Below are 21,432 nucleotides of genomic sequence, written 5' to 3'. Positions count from 1 at the left end.
TCCATTTACTGAAGTGAAACTGTCTGTACCTATTCTTTCAATGATTGTTTGTTTACAGCAACTACTTTGTTTATTTCAAAGATTAATGATTCACTTTATTCAAACATTTCTCTGTTATACAAATATTAAGAATAATAAGGCCACTTACATAGAGAATAAACATTGTTTTACCTGCAAATCAGAAGTGCCTTGACTGCATGCACTTATATCAAGGACTGAATTACTAGCAACAACATTGATTTTATCAGGTTCCTTTATATATAATATACTTTTAAAGTTACATTTTAAAGATTAGCATACAATTCAAGTTCATTTTTACTTTTTCTTTAGTTATTGAGAAATATATCAGTGTGCCTTCTGCTTCATGCAAATTCTCAGTTCCAGTGTTGCAATCCTGAATCATTAGACAAATGTCATTTCATCTTGTCTGTTCACCAATAAAAATAAACGTTATGTGACACATGACACCCATGACACAATTTATATGTGCTTTTCTTAGCATTCATTCTTGCGAAAAATAGAGGATTGTCTCAACTCACGACTCTCTGGCGAAGTATTGATCTTCCTCTGCATCTTATCTATCAAACTTGTCATATTACTCCTGACACTTGATACTGTCTTTTACTGAACTAATGTACAGTATGGACTCATGCAGGAGTGTTAGTGTCTCAGCACACTAGTCAACAGGGGACTTCTGTCATTTAATAGAGTCCAAGTGGGGACAATCTGTTTTAGAGCACAAACTTAAAACACCATTGCAACATAAAGTTTTCTTTTTTCAACTGTCCGACATACTTACACATTAGTATGTAATTCCTAATCAAAGTTATTAATGTTTCATTTGTTCTTTAATACGCTTATCTATAATGTGTTAATATTATAATGTTCATACTTCATGAATGATGGATTCCCCATTTCTAAAGTATTATATCAATTACAAACCAGGGATTTAGAAGCTGTCAAGGGTTACAAGAATTATTATGACTTAGACATGTACTTACGGTTAGTGAGTGTGTTAATATAGGTTTTAAGTGTAGGATAGTTGGAAAAAGAAAATGTTATCTAAACATTTACAAATGAGAAAAACCTTATGAAACTTAACTAAATCTTATCTATCAAACTTGTCATATTACTCCTGACACTGATACTGTCTTTTACTGAACTAATGTACAGTATGGACTCATGCAGGAGTGTTAGTGTCTCAGCACACTAGTCAACAGGGGACTTCTTTCATTTAATAGAGTACAAGTGGGGACTAACCCTAACCATAACCCTTTTTTCAACTGTCCGACATACTTACACATTAGTATGTAATTCCCAATCAAAGTTATTAATGTTTCATTTGTTCTTTAATACGCTTATCTATAATATGTTAATATTATAATGTTCATACTTCATGAATGATGGATTCCCCATTTCTAAAGTATTATATCAATTACAAAGCAGGGATTTAGAAGCTGTCAAGGGTTACAAGAATTATTATCATTATTTGGTTGAGATTATCTTTTTTATCAGTATTATGAATTGTGCTTATTTCTTTTTCATACATGTTACTTCTGTTCCATACAGTAGTGTAGCTTGTGTAAACAATTACATTGAAAAGGTCTAGTCCTTTCTGATCTCAAATCAGCTTGGGTGATTGATTAAAACAAAAAAAGAAATGATCTTACTGATGACCATTTCCATTGACGCATGCATTTAAACATATAATGACTTAGACATGTACTTACGGTTAGTGAGTGTGTTAATATAGGTTTTAAGTGTAGGATAGTTGGAAAAAGAAAATGTTATCTAAACATTTACAAATGAGAAAAACCTTATGAAACTTAACTAAATCTTATCTATCAAACTTGTCATATTACTCCTGACACTAATACTGTCTTTTACTGAACTAATGTACAGTATGGACTCATGCAGGAGTGTTAGTGTCTCAGCACACTAGTCAACAGGGGACTTCTGTCATTTAATAGAGTACAAGTGGGGACAATCTGTTTTAGAGCACAAACTTAAAACACCATTGCAACATAAAGTTTTCTTTTTTCAACTGTCCGACATACTTACACATTAGTATGTAATTCCTAATCAAAGTTATTCATGTTTAATTTGTTCTTTAATACGCTTATCTATAATGTGTTAATATTATAATGTACATACTGAGATTATCTTTTTTATCAGTATTATGAATTGTGCTTATTTCTTTTTCATACATGTTACTTCATTTATAAATGAGATTGAAAGGCCTTATCTGTGTGGGGAAGGGTTACCAGTATCAGATGATGGTCGTTAAGCCTTTACACCTTGAGCTTTAGGGTTGCTAATGTGAAATAGCCAGATTGTCATACAACATTTAGACTAACATTCCCCTGTCCTGAAATGATGAAATTCAAGGACTTTATGAAGACGGTACATTGAGATTGTCAGAAATATAACTATAAGAAATGTGCACAAAAGAAATGTCCATTGATGCATGCATTTAAACATATAATGAATTATTACAGGAATTAGACATGTACTTAGGGTTAGTGAGTGTGTTAATATAGGTTTTAAGTGTAGGATAGTTGAAAAAAGAAAACGTTATCTTGCAATGGTGTTTTAACTTTGTTCTTGCAATGGTGTTTTAAGTTTGTGCTCTAAAACAGAACCTGCATGGGTCAATTATTTTTCATAAATGCTACTTCTGTTCCATACAGTAGTGTAGATTGTGTAAACAATTACATTGAAAAGGTCTAGTCCTTACTGATCTTAAATCAGCTTGGGTGATTAAAAAAAAATTATTTTCATGATGACCATTTCAATTCTAATTTTGTCGTGGTTATTTTTCTATTTTTCTTCCTTTTTTAGATTCTAAAATACTACTCTCTTGCCTTCTCTGTAGCATTTGATTTTATTAAAATGAGAAACTTGAAACTTCTAAACATCCACTAAAGTTGTGCCTTTATGTTTTGTTACAAAAACATTATGTTTCTAGAAACTAGTTTATTTTTTTAAGTAGCCTGTTTAGAGATCCTCTACAGTCTGACAGGCTGTCTGGCGCTTTTACTGAACTAATGTACAGTATGGACTCATGCAGGAGTGTTAGTGTCTCAGCACACTAGTCAACAGGGGACTTCTTTCATTTAATAGAGTCCAAGTGGGGACTAACCCTAACCATAACCCTTTTTTCAACTGTCCGACATACTTACACATTAGTATGTAATTCCTAATCAAAGTTATTAATATTTCATTTGTTCTTTAATACGCTTATCTATAATGTGTTAATATTATAATGTTCATACTTCATGAATGATGGATTCCCCATTTCTAAAGTATTATATCAATTACAAACCAGGGATTTAGAAGCTGTCAAGGGTTGCAAGAATTATTATCATTATTTGGTTGAGATTATCTTTTTTATCAGTATTATGAATTGTGCTTATTTCCTTTTCTTACATGTTACTTCTGTTCCGTACAGTAGTGTAGCTTGTGTAAACAATTACATTGAAAAGGTCTAGTCCTTTCTGATCTCAAATCAGCTTGGGTGATTGATTAAAACAAAAAAAGAAATGATCTTACTGATGACCATTTCCATTGACGCATGCATTTAAACATATAATGACTTAGACATGTACTTACGGTTAGTGAGTGTGTTAATATAGGTTTTAAGTGTAGGATAGTTGGAAAAAGAAAATGTTATCTAAACATTTACAAATGAGAAAAACCTTATGAAACTTAACTAAATCTTATCTATCAAACTTGTCATATTACTCCTGACACTAATACTGTCTTTTACTGAACTAATGTACAGTATGGACTCATGCAGGAGTGTTAGTGTCTCAGCACACTAGTCAACAGGGGACTTCTTTCATTTAATAGAGTCCAAGTGGGGACTAACCCTAACCATAACCCTTTTTTCAACTGTCCGACATACTTACACATTAGTATGTAATTCCCAATCAAAGTTATTAATGTTTCATTTGTTCTTTAATACGCTTATCTATAATATGTTAATATTATAATGTTCATACTTCATGAATGGATTCCCCATTTCTAAAGTATTATATCTATTACAAAGCAGGGATTTAGAAGCTGTCAAGGGTTACAAGATATTATTATCATTATTTGGTTGAGATTATCTTTTTTATCAGTATTATAAATTGTGCTTATTTCTTTTTCATACATGTTACTTCTGTTCCGTACAGTAGTGTAGCTTGTGTAAACAATTACATTGAAAAGGTCTAGTCCTTTCTGATCTCAAATCAGCTTGGGTGATTGATTAAAACAATAAAAGAAATGATCTTACTGATGACCATTTCCATTGACGCGTGCATTTAAACATATAATGACTTAGACATGTACTTACGGTTAGTGAGTGTGTTAATATAGGTTTTAAGTGTAGGATAGTTGGAAAAAGAAAATGTTATCTAAACATTTACAAAAGAGAAAAACCTTATGAAACTTAACTAAATCTTATCTATCAAACTTGTCATATTACTCCTGACACTGATACTGTCTTTTACTGAACTAATGTACAGTATGGACTCATGCAGGAGTGTTAGTGTCTCAGCACACTAGTCAACAGGGGACTTCTGTCATTTAATAGAGTCCAAGTGGGGACAACCTGTTTTAGCGCACAAACTTCAAACACCATTGCAAGATAAAGTTTTCTTTTTTCAACTGTCCGACATACTTACACATTAGAATGTAATTCCTAATCAAAGTCATTAATGTTTCATTTGTTCTTTAATACGCTTATCTATAATGTGTTAATAGTATAATGTTCATACTTCATGAATGATGGATTCCCCATTTCTAAAGTATTATATCAATTACAAACCAGGGATTTAGAAGCTGTCAAGGGTTACAAGAATTATTATCATTATTTGGTTGAGATTATCTTTTAGGATAGTTGAAAAAAGAAAACGTTATCTAAACATTTACAAACGAGAAAAACCTTATGAAACTTAACTAAATCTTATCTATCAAACTTGTCATATTACTCCTTGTGCTCATTTCTTTTTCATACATGCTACTTCATTTACAAATGAGATTGAAAGGCCTTATCCATGTGGGGGAGGGTTACCAGTATCAGACGATGGTCGTTAGGCCTTTACACGTTGACTTTTAGGGTTGCTAATGTGAAATAGCCAGATTGTCATACAACATTTAGACTAACATTCCCCTGTCCTGAAATGATGAAATTCAAGGACTTTATGAAGACGGTACATTGTGATTGTCAGACATATAACTATAAGAAATGTACAGAAAAAAAATAATCTGCAGTGATGTAACAGGCAAATTCTTCTTATAATTATAATCTCTGTTATACATTAACTGGTGAATAGATAAGGCATCTTTGAGGGCTGTCAAATAGTACAGCATTGTAAAATGGAGTTTGAATTAAGTAAAAGGCACACAACCAACAATTCAATTCAATTCAATTTTATTTATAGTATCAAATCATAACAAGATTTATCTCGAGACACTTTACAGATAGAGTAGGTCTAGTTATAATTTCCAAAGCCCCAACAATTACAGTAATTCCTTTAAGAGCAAGCATTAGCAGTGGCTATTGCGACAGTGGCGAGGAAAAACTCCCTTTTAGGAAGAAACCTCGGCAGACCCAGACTCTAGATAGGCGGTGTCTGATGGGGCCGGTTGGGGGTGTGATGAACAGTGGCAGTCATAATAAAGATAATGGAACAGTGACTACAAGGTAGTCGTTGTAGTTCATGTCATAGCAGGGCACAGGAGGGTGTTGCGGGATGTAACTTGGCACAGCAGAGCATGGGTGGATGCAGTGGACGCAGCAGGATGTAGCAGGACGCGACCGGACATTGCAGCATAGCTCTGCGAAAAAAAACATAAGGACTCCGGGGAGTTTACTCCCCGGAACTAGGTTAGTAACATGTATTTCTGGGACAAGGATGCACACAAAAGGAAACAGATGAAAACAGAGATGAGAGAGCAGCTCAGTGTGTCATAGGAAGGAAGGAACTTCCCCGGCAGTCTAGAATTATAATAGCATAACTTTGGCTCCAGGAAAGCAGTGTGTGACAGCATTATGAAACGTTAAATCTCTGGTGATGGAGTCACCAATAATTACTGTGGTTGGGGGGAAGAGCGTACAAGGGGTGGGGGGGTGTGGATGGCCGGTGACAGGAGCAAAACAGTCAGTGTCGGTTACAGATGGACATGGAAAAGAAGAGCAAGATTGCTTACCGGTCGGTTGCGGAGATTGTTTTTGAGGAACGTTGTCATTAGGGCCGATCCAGGCAGTGTAGGCCACCGGATCGTCTGGCTACCGCTTCTCTTACAAGCTTTAGCCGTGAGGCAGCGGTCCTCTTCTGTGACGATGGCTGGTCAGTCGGCTTTGAAGCGGGATGAGCCCAGCGAACCACATCGGCCGCTACTAGTTCCGATTCTGACAGGGCACTGAAACGGTTGGAGAGGCTGAGGGCAGGAGGCGATGGAGCCCTACTCGAGTCTTGATAAATTAGCGTGAGGCTAAATGCTTACTACATGTAAAAATGTATCTTTGGTTTTTTAAAAACACTATATTAATACAATAGAAACTAGGCTATAGAGCCGATGGGTAGGAGAGTGAAGGCAGCTGCCGACTTCCTCTTTCCCACCGACTGCTGTCGCTTGTGGATGACTTCGACGTTGTGATGCGTTGAGGTGTGTTTTCCTACTGAATAGTGCAGTCTCCAATACAGGATCCTGACTATCCAGTACAACAACATTTTTTCCAACAGTTTTTTTGGTCTTAACGCCCTTGTCACACATTCTTTTTAATATATACTATTTTGTTGTGCACAAAGTATTTTATGGTTTTCCAGTCTCTTCCATTGTCCCTTAGAGTCTGATTTTCATTTAAGCATCTTTGACAGTCTACTTTTCCAGGGAGCTTCATTTCCTTCAGGAAGTCCTTGAAATGGTGTTCCACGATTTTTCTCTCAGACTGTGACCAGGGCCTTCTTGGTTTCTCTATACATAAAACAAAAGAGAGCAAGTGAATAAATTGATGAATAGAAATGACTAACCATTTTAGTCAACAAATGTCAAGAGTTCTCCATGTATACAATATTGTTTAGATTCATTGGAAAAACTCACCCTTTTGACTTGAGTTTTTTATGACCCCAGTTTTCTTCTTTGAGGTAGCAGCCCTGTGATCTGAATGTTCACCCTCTGAGTTTCCTGAAACCACATTGATGCAATTCAATGTTTACACATTCAGTAGGTGATTGAATAATTGAAAGTCAGGCTGCATTTAGTGGACATATTTTTTTCTTGCCATTAAAACACTACATGCAGAAGAAAATCTTACCTTCTTGACTTGGTGTTGCAGTCTGCTCAGATTGGACTTCCTCTGCATCTGAGTCGCTCAGGTCCTGCTCAGCTGCAACACAATGTTTAAAATGAATACTTAAAAGCGAAAAGGTATTTTTTTCTCCATTATGAGTTAAAGTATTTAAAAACAAGTAGAGGGATTCTTTAAATCATTTACTTACAGTTGATGTTGGGTGTTATTTCTTCCAGAGATTTTCCTTTGAATTTGCCTATTCCATCTTGCAGGGCAAATAGAAGTTTGCTCACTTTTGCCATTTGGAGGGTTTCTTCAGGGAGTCTGTAAAACTCCCTGTGGACCTCGATATTATGTCCCATGAAACTTGCCAGCTGGTCTAGTTCATTCGTTTGCAGGTTAAGGAGCTGTGAAACTGTGGCAACATGTTTTCTTAATTTTGTGGATGTGATGTTTTCTGGTTCTTTGGCTCCACAGGCTTTTGCATAATGCTTTAAACTGTCACATCCTCGAATGTTCTCCTGTGATCCATAACACGGACGGGCAAAAATGTAGGGATTGTTTGGGGGAATCCCAACCTCTTCCCTGGTTTTAATCAGGAGTTCCACAGACTCTTTTACATTTGTTGGGAACAGCACTGGTACTTTACGGCCCCTTTTGCCCCGTACCTCTACCCTGGTGAGTTTCTGACATAACTTTTTTTCAACAGGTGACAGACTCTCCAGAATGTCATCCTGCATACTCTGTTTGTTTCTCTGCAGATATGTGTTGACTTCCATTCTAGAAACTTCTCCTTCACGGCGACGATTGAATAAAATCAGCTGTGTCAGTGTGACTTTAGACAGCTCACTCCATGAGTTTTTTTCAGGTTTGTCAAAGAGAGCTTTTTTGTTGACTTTTTCAAGGTGTTTTAAATGATCCTGGAGCTTCTTGATGTCCTCTGATAGAGGCAGGATTTGGGGGCTGTTCCATTTTTTTTGATACAGTGTTTTCAGTGCATTGGATGACACATGTGTTGTCCATTCCAGTTCGATTAATTTAAGGAATTGCTCTGCTCTTCCCTTTAAGACAATGTCCTCTTGACGTAGAGCTTCTCCTTGCAAAATATATGACACCTTCACAAGGGAATGGCGCAATTTGAGTGCAGTTGAGGGAACTAAGAATCGGTTTGTTGAGTGATCAAACCCAGTCATCTGTTTTACAGCCTCAAGTACTGTGTTGAACTTCCCTGGGTTGATCAAATCCTTCAAAAAGACAATGTCTTTGTCGATTTTCCTTGCCACAATAAGAAGCCTTGCCAGTTCTCTCATCTTATTCCTGATGTCTGCCTGATGTCGTCCAACCTCTCCATTTTTGAGGAACATTCTCTCTCCCAGTGAAGTGATAAGCATGTCAGACTTCACTACTTGAGCTACAGTGTCGTATGTCATGTCTTCAAGAACTTTCTTAAGTCCACTGGAAAATGTATTGTCCGTGGGCAGCATCAAGGAACATCTTGCCTGAACCCTTCTTTTTACTGGTCCATCCTTGTTGACTTGTTGTTTGCAACGCTTTTGATGCCTCCAGAGGTCTGTTTTGACATACATAGCAAAGCAAAACCTGCAAGGCAGATAGTCTGTTGCTGTTGATGGAAAGGTTGCTTGTCTTTTTGGTATGATTTGTCCTTTCCCAGAGGACAGGACAGAACAGTTATGGTGGTAGTTTCCCATGTTTCTTATTTGGCTGAAAGCAAGATTTTGCTTGTGTGTTCCTTTTTTCATTGAAATTGCCTTAGCCACTTCAATTTTGGCAGAATGCTTCTGCTTCAGATGTCTTGTGATTTTAGCATAAGGCTTCTCACAGTAAAGGCAGTAGTTCTTCTTGTCATAGATTCTCTGATGTTCTGAGTTTGAGGACATTTTCACTTTGATATTGTCTGTCATTGCTGTTTTTGAAGGTGGTTTTCCTTGGATTATTTCCTTTTCTGCTGCTACTTCTGCCTGTTTTTCTTCTTTTTCATCATCTGACATGTCCAGGGAAAGGGAATGTTGATGCTCAGTGGTCTGAAATAAAGAAACACAACCTAATTATTAATTTGCAAATAAAAGTGAAATACATTTCTACCTTAGTAGAGTAGTACTTTTGCTTACAGTTATCGTATGCATTTTTCACCACCTGCGGTTATGTAATAAAACCCTAATTACCATTTCACACAAAGATGATTCCTCTTCAGTGGGAGATGATTCAGCTTCTGCTTGTTGTTCATCTTCTTCTTCTTCTTCATCATCATCTGACATGTCCAGGTAAAGGGAATGTTCTTGCTTAGTGGTCTGAAATAAAGAAACATAACCTGGTTATTAATTTGCAAATAAAAGTGAAATATATTTCTACCTTAAGTACTTTTTGCTTACAGTTATCGTATGCATTTTTCACCACCTCTGGTTATGTAATAAAACCCTAATTACCATTTCACACAAAGATGATTCCTCTTCAGTGGGAGATGATTCTTCTTCTGCTTGTTCTTCTTCATCTTCTTCCTCATCATCCATTTCATCTGGTGTTTGGGGACAGCAATTTGCTGTAGGGGTTCTGTCCTGTAACAAAAAAAGAAGAAAAACAGTGCAGCAATTAACACACCAAGTGCTTGATTTGAGTCATTTTTTGACATGTGTTCATGTTTATGTTGCTGCAATGCCTCATTCTATTTATCACCATTTTAATGTATTTTCAATTCTTTGAGTATTCCAGATATCCTTTAAAAGTAGGTCAAAACAAGCAGGTGTCAAATATTATACAATGGAAAATAGGGGTGGGCAATATGGATATAATCTTGTAATATACAACTATTTCTGGAAATTCCATAATGGTAAACCTTTATTCATCCACAATGGCATACAAGATATTCTATTTGAATTAGATATAGGGTATAGATTTCCTCTGTGCATTGTTAATTTTTTTTGATGTTATGTTAGTGCACAATATTGAGAATACTTACTTTATTTCTATTCTCATTGCCAGATATGTTTGCGGGTCCAGTATGATCAGGCTGATGTGTGAAACCTGTAAATATATTAGAATAACATGCATCATTTCCATAGAAGTGATTTGAGTATAACACTTTTCCAATCCATAAAACTTTATATTAACTTGAAATAAATATGTAACCTAAGAGTGTTATTCTTGGCACTTACATGTGAGAGCCGCAAGGCATTCTCCAATGTTGGGACGTTCTTCAAAAGATCTACTCAGCATTCTGGTAATAATATCAGTTTGAGTCGTCCATCTTTCTTCACATTGAAGAGTGAAGTTGCCTGTTCTGATATTTTGAGATAGCCCAACTGGATCATTGGAGTATGGCGTCATAGTTTGATAGGGATGTTGCCCATCGGTCAGGATGTAATGCACCAAGCACCCAGCTACCTAAAATGTAATGGATCATTTAAAATAATGTTCACTCACAGTCACTAAAAATCTAATTGTGGGAACCCACTGTTCATTACCTAACTAGCAAAACTGTACAGAATCAAAAATATTTGAGAAATTTAAACTCATAGTAGTAATGTACTAAAATACAATAATAATGTACATTTAAATAAACACTTTCAAGCTCAACTTACTTGGATATCGGATTCCTTTCTGTACTTGTATGTTAGGCCTCCAACATCCTCATAACTGGACCAAGAAAAAGATCCAGCCATTTGAGAAAACAAAGTGGTTTGTGCAAAATCCAATTTTCTGCTTGCTCCAAAGTCGGCGATGTACAGTTTATTGTTCATATCTGTAGAATAAGTCAAAAATGCTTCTTAATCATACATATCAATTACAACAACATCCACACAATTACATGAACACTATTAAAATGCATATTACAGGCTGTTTCATGCATAGTTTCTTACCAAACAAAATGTTTTCAGGCTTCAGGTCTCTATGCAAAATCCCATGTGAGTGAAGTTCCTTAAGTCCCAGCAATAACTCATGGCATATACCCAGCCTTCGGTGCTCAGTCAAGCTTTGTCTCTCAGGAAAATCCTTGTTTTCAATCAGTTCGCTCAGACTGTATTCACAGAGAGGGGTGACGAAATAGGCAAAGTAGGTGTCTTCCAACACGGCAAGTGGTTGCAAAAGATGCTCTGCTTGTAAAGTTGAACTGTCTGAACACAAGTAATGAGCCATTTCCAACTCTTTTTGGGAAATATGCTTGGCAACTCGTTTCACTGCCACGAGGCAGTTGTGAAAAAGTCCTGGGAAAATCTCTGCGGCATTGCATCCATTTGCGATCTTCATGTTTATGTTGAAAACAAGGTCATCAATCTTCATAATGCCCAGTTTGCAGTCAAGATTTTCAAATGACTTCTTCCATCGGGATTCCTTAAATGCAAACAATCTATTAGATTATATACGTAAATACAAAATGAAACATACAAAACATGAGGAAGTATAAAAAACTGGGAAAAACACTATAGTGATACAGATAAAAGAAGAAAACCCCATATATATTTACCTTTTTTTCCATGTTGTTGTCGCAAGAGGAACCAGTGGTATTCTAAAACAAATGACATTTACAACATGAAATTAATTAATTCAAACTTGTACCATAGACTGTATTTAAAATAAAGGTTCCATTGAATATATTAATTCAACAGTGTAAACCTTGACTGATGGTTAGATTAGTAATCCCATAACCCTTTGAGTGTACAGGCAGGCATGCCTAACATCCTTTCTCTCTGTTTCTATTGTTTATTGTATTTTATGATATTTATTGCCAACGTTAGGGGTAAACACTTTTTCTTCAAGGGTGGACTTTACATTCTTACATTCTCTCTACCTACTTTCATCCCCACCCTTATTTTATGCACCACCATATCAGTGCCACTCTACATTTTGAGTTTTAACAATACCTTTAAAAGATAGCTGTTTGCAAAGCATATTTACAATATTGGTTGATGAAAGAAGTCCTTACTACTTGATGAAATCCCTGAGATTAGTTTCATGTAACAAAATGTGAAAATATAAATATACATACATGTCGCCATGGACAGTTAGGGTCTCCGTAGTCGTACAAAATTTCTTCGCCTGCGTTTATTTTTGTGATTGCAAATGCACACAGATGTGGGCTTTTCTGTTCATCCAGTATCTGTTGGTCACATAAGCACAGGCACAAAAATCAGAATTATAATCAGTTATTCTATTTCACATTAGTAATGTAAAATACAACAGTAGTTTCAGCAATATATGTATGTTGTGATTAAAACAAATAATGAAAAAAATGCTGGCAGAGTGACTTTTGACTGTTACTTACTATTTTAATTTTGCTATTCGGCTTTATATGGTCATCATTTATGAATCGTCCAAGTCTTGCTGTAGTCTTACTGCCATCAACACTGCATACAAAAAATAAGGAAATACATTTTACAGTTTAGAAATATTATTAAACACAGTTAAATTATAGTAAGAACATTCATTCAACGGTTCTTACCAGAAAGTCTGTTCCTGAAAGGAGTAGAAATAAAGAAATGCGGCATCTTTCTCTGAGTACTCTTTGAACAGGGCCTCTCCTTCCAAGCCAGTGATATGTCTTCCAACATACTCAAGCAAGAAATCTCCCTGCTCAATGTTTATGGCGGCGATTACTCCATGACCTGAAAAATAGATCATGAAACTGAATAAGTCAATTATATTTATTTATTAATTACATTAAACATAACAACTGCAACTGTCACCACAATGAACAACAAAAACTATCTCAACAATTATAGCACTGATGATGATGATATGCATTGTCACTTTAAGGGTTTACAGAAAGTGAAAATGCTTAATATATAATTGCACATAACTCAATCTGTCCTGCTTAAAATGACTTTCCTGCTGTTAGTTCAAATGAGAAGATTAGTACCAAATACCAAAAACCTTGTGCCTGCATGTAGTATTGAAAAGAGAATTGTATATTGTAATGTATTAACATACCTTTCTCCTCATTGATGAGTTTTTTCTGAAATATGTCTTTATCTTTCCCAGAAGCAATGAAGTGCAAGGCGTCCTTTTCAGGGCAAACCCTTTTTGGTCTCATTTTTCTGTGAAATATTTAAGGGGAAAAACACGATTAACTATATGACCTATAACAAGACAATGTAAAGTGATAGTTTATACAGTAAGTGATGAAAGGCATGATAACTTGAATGACTTTATAAAAGGATATTCAGCTATCAGTATTTTTACAACATAGTTTTACCAACAGACTGACTTGATTTATCCATGCAAGAAGAATTTGTAAAAATTTGGAACTTACCTCTCACTTTATCTGCACAGTTTTTTTTAAAGGAAGAGGTGAAATGCGCCTGAATCCGTAGGTACAAAATAGGTGGAAGATTGTTGTAGATGAAGTGGAAAAGAGCAATGAAACAAGTAGAACAATCTCAAGGTGTTGTCCTCCAAACCCTTGCAAAGTGGTCAACGAAAGCCAAAGGTAGAAAAGAACCTTGAACAGGCTAGAATATATATACAATCCTGGCCGAGATGTTTCTTTTCATTGGTTGGCAAATGCATGACCCGCCATACTTTGCCTCTGATTGGCTTACCATGGTACCCCACCAGCTAACTGGACAGTGATTTTACTAAGTGCTTACAGCTATTGTTGTGGAAAAAGGGTGAGCCCAGGTACATCTGGCTTAACATATGTTAATCACAGTTCAATAACATGAATGGTGATTCAATGCAGGTGGACCAGACAGATATCCTTCTTCATTTCACTAAGGTTTACAAGCAGTGGAATTCTCACTTAGGAAAAATGAAGAAAGAAAATAGGTGTTTAAGTTTAAGATGTCTGACATGTACAACAACCCTTTCGTTCCTACTAATGTCCAAATGTTTAACCTGAAACCCTTTGGTCACTGTGTTCGATCAAATAAAATGAGGAATTATATTCATAGCTCTAATTTAGTTCTAGCTGAGGTAGTAATTCAAAAGGGCTGGCTTTGAACAAAGGTTGTGGTAGAAACAGAAAGGTACCAGTCGAAATTTACACTTTAACTCAAGACATGCAGTTACAACTCATGCATTAACATAGACACAATGATTTATTTTTGTAAGTATTATGCTTGTGAGTAGTCAAATAATATGGTCAAACATTATGGAATAACCAGTGTACGCTCTTTTGAAATAGAATATTTGCATTTTTAAATACATTCTCCATCTAAATAGTGACATTTTGTTTGCAATTACTTTCTTATTACTTTTTTGTTGCAGCTGGGTATGTGTCTGGCCAATCAGATAAAGATAGATGAACAACCAATTAATAAGGAAAGTGGGCAGTTGGGTAAGATTAGATCTGGAGTCGACTTCTTTCACTCTGTTCCATTCTGTCCATTTCCTACTGCAGGTAGGGTCAATTAGTCAGACATACAGAGCCACTGAGAGCAAAAAGCTCTACTGCTTTAAAGACCATGTCACACACAATCAACTTAAAGAAGTCAAAGGTCAAAGTGAACTTATTATCCCGCAAGGGGAAATTCATGTGGTTTTAAAATAATTCAATGATATTTTAAAAGGCGTTTAACACAAACAATTTTTATGTGGTGTACTAAATGACACACACATGCAATTATTTTGCCATATCTGAGTGTCAGTCTTCTTTGACTAGAACATCTTGGCTATGAGATGTGTAGAAAGTGAAAAGCCCTAACTACCTCCCTCAGCTACAGAAAACCCCTCACAGACATTTCATGACCAGATCTAGTGGCGCATATTCACACCCCCCCTCCAAGTCACTCACATCTTAGCAGCACTTTTTGCTGCCACTGTGCACAACAGAGAAGAAGAAGAGTGAGAGTCTATGTTGACCAGTGGTGAAATGCATTTTATTTTTGGAATACAAAAGTCCTGAATTCAAAATGTTACTGACTGGTACAGAAGTTTTATCATCACAATGCACTTTAAGTATCAAAAGTTTGAGTTGTCTACTGATTATGCAGAATGGCTCCTTTTAAAGGGTTATATTTTAAAAAATATAAGAGAATGTGTTTTTTTATCACAATGCACCAATGAGCATTGTAATGCTATGTTCATTAATGTGGAGCCAGTTTTATAAAATCTGTATGCTACTGAGTAGGTTAATAGTAAAGCCCTGGGGCCTGTTTCACAAAACCAAGATAAGGGATTATGCTGCTGCTCACTCTGTGTAAAGTATGAACAATGCGTATATCTCCATTTTAGCATCAATAAATCTGTGGTGGTAAAAGCTAAAATTGAGTTATAACCACTTAATAATGTTATTTAGTACACAACAAAAAAAGCTGGTGTATGCATAGGTAATATTTCCAGTGAGTATTCCACTGCTTGTAAACCTTAGTGAAATGAAGAAGCATATCTGTCTGGTCCACCTGCATTGAATCACCATTCATGTTATTCAACTGTGATTAACATATGTAAAGCCAGATATACCTGGGCTCCCAGCCTTTTTCCACAACAATAGCTGTAAGCACTTTGAGATGGTCTGATGATCTTTTCACATAGTTATGAGGGGACTGCACATTTGTGTTTCAATAGTCCCATCTTTATTTGAACAACAATACACACACCTCTAAAAACAGAACAAATTGTCCCCACTTGGACTGTAATGAATGACGTAAGTCCCCTGTTGACTAGTGTGCAGAGACACTCACACTCCTGCATGTCATTAGTTCAGTAACAGACTGTCTGGTAAAGTACTGATCTTCCTCTGCAGAGACAGAGCAAGAAACATTTACAAACAAGAAAAACCTTATGAAACCTTAACTAAATCTTATCTATCAAACTTGTCATATTACTCCTGACACTGATACTATCTTTTACTGAACTAATGTACAGTATGGACTCATGCAGGAGTGTTAGTGTCTCAGCACACTAGTCAACAGGGGACTTCTTTCATTTAATAGAGTCCAAGTGGGGACTAACCCTAACCATAACCCTTTTTTCAACTGTCCGACATACTTACACATTAGTATGTAATTCCCAATCAAAGTTATTAATGTTTCATTTGTTCTTTAATACGCTTATCTATAATATGTTAATATTATAATGTTCATACTTCATGAATGATGGATTCCCCATTTCTAAAGTATTATATCAATTACAAAGCAGGGATTTAGAAGCTGTCAAGGGTTACAAGAATTATTATCATTATTTGGTTGAGATTATCTTTTTTATCAGTATTATGAATTGTGCTTATTTCTTTTTCATACATGTTACTTCTGTTCCATACAGTAGTGTAGCTTGTGTAAACAATTACATTGAAAAGGTCTAGTCCTTTCTGATCTCAAATCAGCTTGGGTGATTGATTAAAACAAAAAAGAAATGATCTTACTGATGACCATTTCCATTGACGCATGCATTTAAACATATAATGACTTAGACATGTACTTACGGTTAGTGAGTGTGTTAAAATAGGTTTTAAGTGTAGGATAGTTGGAAAAAGAAAATGTTATCTAAACATTTACAAATGAGAAAAACCTTATGAAACTTAACTAAATCTTATCTATCAAACTTGTCATATTACTCCTGACACTAATACTGTCTTTTACTGAACTAATGTACAGTATGGACTCATGCAGGAGTGTTAGTGTCTCAGCACACTAGTCAACAGGGGACTTCTTTCATTTAATAGAGTACAAGTGGGGACTAACCCTAACCATAACCCTTTTTTCAACTGTCCGACATACTTACACATTAGTATGTAATTCCCAATCAAAGTTATTAATGTTTCATTTGTTCTTTAATACGCTTATCTATAATATGTTAATATTATAATGTTCATACTTCATGAATGATGGATTCCCCATTTCTAAAGTATTATATCAATTACAAAGCAGGGATTTAGAAGCTGTCAAGGGTTACAAGAATTATCATCATTATTTGGTTGAGATTATCTTTTTTATCAGTATTATGAATTGTGCTTATTTCTTTTTCATACATGTTACTTCTGTTCCATACAGTAGTGTAGCTTGTGTAAACAATTACATTGAAAAGGTCTAGTCCTTTCTGATCTCAAATCAGCTTGGGTGATTGATTAAAACAAAAAAAGAAATGATCTTACTGATGACCATTTCCATTGACGCATGCATTTAAACATATAATGACTTAGACATGTACTTACGGTTAGTGAGTGTGTTAATATAGGTTTTAAGTGTAGGATAGTTGGAAAAAGAAAATGTTATCTAAACATTTACAAATGAGAAAAACCTTATGAAACTTAACTAAATCTTATCTATCAAACTTGTCATATTACTCCTGACACTAATACTGTCTTTTACTGAACTAATGTACAGTATGGACTCATGCAGGAGTGTTAGTGTCTCAGCACACTAGTCAACAGGGGACTTCTGTCATTTAATAGAGTACAAGTGGGGACAATCTGTTTTAGAGCACAAACTTAAAACACCATTGCAACATAAAGTTTTCTTTTTTCAACTGTCCGACATACTTACACATTAGTATGTAATTCCTAATCAAAGTTATTCATGTTTAATTTGTTCTTTAATACGCTTATCTATAATGTGTTAATATTATAATGTACATACTGAGATTATCTTTTTTATCAGTATTATGAATTGTGCTTATTTCTTTTTCATACATGTTACTTCATTTATAAATGAGATTGAAAGGCCTTATCTGTGTGGGGAAGGGTTACCAGTATCAGATGATGGTCGTTAAGCCTTTACACCTTGAGCTTTAGGGTTGCTAATGTGAAATAGCCAGATTGTCATACAACATTTAGACTAACATTCCCCTGTCCTGAAATGATGAAATTCAAGGACTTTATGAAGACGGTACATTGAGATTGTCAGAAATATAACTATAAGAAATGTGCACAAAAGAAATGTCCATTGATGCATGCATTTAAACATATAATGAATTATTACAGGAATTAGACATGTACTTAGGGTTAGTGAGTGTGTTAATATAGGTTTTAAGTGTAGGATAGTTGAAAAAAGAAAACGTTATCTTGCAATGGTGTTTTAACTTTGTTCTTGCAATGGTGTTTTAAGTTTGTGCTCTAAAACAGAACCTGCATGGGTCAATTATTTTTCATAAATGCTACTTCTGTTCCATACAGTAGTGTAGATTGTGTAAACAATTACATTGAAAAGGTCTAGTCCTTACTGATCTTAAATCAGCTTGGGTGATTAAAAAAAAATTATTTTCATGATGACCATTTCAATTCTAATTTTGTCGTGGTTATTTTTCTTCCTTTTTTTAGATTCTAAAATACTACTCTCTTGCCTTCTCTGTAGCATTTGATTTTATTAAAATGAGAAACTTGAAACTTCTAAACATCCACTAAAGTTGTGCCTTTATGTTTTGTTACAAAAACATTATGTTTCTAGAAACTAGTTTATTTTTAGTAGCCTGTTTAGAGACCCTCTACAGTCTGACAGGCTGTCTGGGGCTGCAAGCCATTCACACCTTGGAGGAGTGTTGAAAACGGCGTGTGTGAATAAGTGGTAAAAATCCCTGCTCCAACCAGCAGGGGCAGTGCCGAGTATAGCTTTAACACTCACAAACATAAATGTCCCCACTTGGCTAAAATTTAAAAAAAATCACCAGATGGTTTTAGACATCATTTTATCATGATTTAAAGCATTTCCAACAGGGGACTTGAAAAATGTCCCCTGTTGGCGAGACGTCCCCTGTTGGTGGATGTGTAACGATGCCGAAGTCCACAGTTGGATAGGTTGGTAAGAGCACACACACACACACACACACACACACACACACACACACACACACACACACACACACACACACACTTCCCCTCTTTTATTACAAGTTCTCATATAGAGACAGAGTGCATTTAAGTCCCGCCCCCACCGGAGGGCAAAACAACTCTCCGCTCTAAATTGACTTTGTATTGTGTGAAGGTTTCCTCCTTGTTAATTCCGTCTGCTAGCAAGCACCAGAAAAATGTCTAAAAGCTGCTGTATGGAACCTACAACCTATAACTTAAGTTTTTATAAGCTTCCGAACTAATAAACTGAGCTTTTAGAAAGACAAAAGTAAATACAGATGTGAGTAATCAGCAGGAAGAATGGGAAGTCACTAAGCTAACGTTATGTTCAATGCTATGTTTACAGCAAGCATTTTGTTACCAAGTCAAATATCCAAATATCAGTTTTAGGCTAACTATATTTCTGTAAGTTAAGCTAAAGCATTTTGACAGGATGCAACTTGTGTTATAGTTGAATGTGGATAAATCAGAAAGCAGTATTATGTTTGCAAGTGCCTTAGCTTGCTAACACAAAGCTAACATCAGCTAACACACAGCTAACTAGTCCTCTCTGGTAGCTATAGGTTGCTAAAACAATCCTTTGACGTGCTTTAATGGGATGTTTTTAGCTAGCTACAGGTACTGTGGCGGCGATTGTTTTCCCCTCCAGTGGGTGTGGCGTTCAGAGTATGATGCGATGCGCTCTGTCTCTATAGGCTTATTTACATATCTTACAGAGGCATATTCTCAATGTGACTGCTGCTGGAGTCTTTCCCGCCCTCTCCAGAGGGTCTTTTCAGCCGCGGGGCTGCTGCAATGATGGGATTAGGGGAGGCCTGGAGCGTGTCCATGTCTGGAGCCGGGTAGGACCGTGCTCCGGCGACCCACCAACCTCAATGCCATTGTCCTGCTTCCCAGCGACCCACTCCAGGTGCCAGGCAATAGAGAAGATGCTCCAAACTTTCCCAGGAATAAGGTTTGACTGACTAAAATAGTTCATTTAGCACCACCACCACCACCACTTCCACCACCAACGCACTGGGAATCTGAAAAGGAGACTATGATCAAAATAAAGAAAGAGGGGATGTCTTTCTTGCTCTTTCTCGCTCTTCTTTTGCGCCCTCGCTCACTCTTTTAAATCTAAATTCCCCTTTTTTTTGGATGGGTGTGGGGGCCAGTGGGAGGACAGTTGTTTTGTCTCCCTCCATTGGCTGATTTACATCTCCACAGCTTCTCTATCAAAGTGGCCATTGTCAGTTCTGACCTATGAAAATTACAGAGGACACTGGGGGCCTTTCTCCTTTTGACAGGCTAGCTAGCACACACACACACACACACACACACACACACTTAAAAAAACACACAGTATAAACACACACCCACAAGATACACCCTCCGCTATTTTATTTATTCAGATTTTACACAGATGCTCAACCAATGGCCCTCTTCTCCACTGTGCTCTCTTTCTAAACATCCAGAGACGACAGAAAGAAAGGAGGGATGGAGGGAGAGGATGGAGGGAGGGATAGAGGGAGGGGATGGAGGGAGAGGATGGAGGGAGGGAGGGGATAGAGGGAGGGAGGGGTGGGTCATCTAGGAATAAGGGAGAGGCATCCATTTGCACACCAATTGTTTTTCCTTCTCTCTGAGCCAGGGAGAAGAGAAAGACCACTTCTCTCCCTCTGAGACCACCGTCCCTCCTCCTCCTCTTCCCCCCCCCCCCCCCCCTTCCCTCCCTCCTCTGTGAAAACAGCGTGAATGGAGAGCCACATTCAGTGGGGATGAATGGGATGGGGTTGAAATGGGTAGGGGGTCATTCTGACCACCGTACTCCTCCAATGCCAGAGCCACATGTGCAGCATATTAACATATGAAGCCCTCTCACTGCTGTGTCCACCCTCCCAACTCACCTCATTCACAAACACACATGCACAAACACACACACACACGCACACAAGCACACACACACACACACACACACGCACATACACATACACAGCCTTTGGGTCAGGTGCAACCAAAAAATCTCTGAGCGACTACGGTTACAGCTACACTACTACATTGTGGTTAAAAAACGAATATCTTTTTGCTACGTTTACGCCTCCTCGTTTCTGAGACATTTGGAAACACTGCTGCCCCCATTTTGGGTTAAAAACTCCGGGGTTGCTTTGTAGTCTGGACAGACGCAAACGGAGACCTTTGGAAACGACGACGCACGTCAGTCAGTCTTATCAGCCTTATCCCTGCTCCTACTTTTCACCGTTGTTGTTCTTTCTCCAAAGTAGTTTCTGTGTTTTTAACTTCTACATCCATGGTTTTCAATCAGAGTAACGTCAGACAATCTGCTTCCTGTTTACACCGTCACGGACATGCCCAGTGTGTGTGAACGGTCATGTGATATGTGTTGTCAGACGTGTTAATATGGACGCAGATT

General features: G+C 36.7%; 1 protein-coding gene across 1 annotated transcript; it reads right to left on the bottom strand.

Moving 5' to 3' along the window:
• Positions 1-7,283: 7,283 nt before the first annotated feature.
• On the bottom strand, positions 7,284-19,849 carry LOC118496502. Its single transcript, XM_036008402.1, has 8 exons — positions 19,734-19,849; positions 13,226-13,332; positions 12,738-12,900; positions 10,879-10,933; positions 9,727-9,855; positions 9,466-9,591; positions 7,491-9,324; positions 7,284-7,378 (listed from the first exon to the last, which is right to left on the bottom strand). The coding sequence occupies exons 1-8, from the start codon at positions 19,847-19,849 to the stop codon at positions 7,284-7,286; spliced, it is 2,625 nt and encodes an 874-aa protein (XP_035864295.1).
• Between the last annotated feature and the right edge of the window lie 1,583 nt (positions 19,850-21,432).

The sequence above is a fragment of the Sander lucioperca genome, chromosome 2 (assembly GCF_008315115.2).
Source record: "Sander lucioperca isolate FBNREF2018 chromosome 2, SLUC_FBN_1.2, whole genome shotgun sequence".
Lineage (NCBI taxonomy): Eukaryota > Metazoa > Chordata > Actinopteri > Perciformes > Percidae > Sander > Sander lucioperca.
This window is presented reverse-complemented; position numbering and strand designations above follow the sequence as displayed.

Bases quoted from the DNA above. Each gene is read 5' to 3' on its own strand.
- LOC118496502 (XM_036008402.1), bottom strand. From the start codon at position 19,849: ATGGACACGCTCCAGGCCTCCCCTAATCCCATCATTGCAGCAGCCCCG. The intron at 13,333-19,733 runs GTAAGATATGTA...AATATTTCACAG, and splicing joins CACATTGAGAATATGCCTCT to AAAAATGAGACCAAAAAGGG. The intron at 10,934-12,737 runs GTAAGAACCGTT...TTCTTGGTCCAG, and splicing joins TTTCAGGAACAGACTTTCTG to TTATGAGGATGTTGGAGGCC.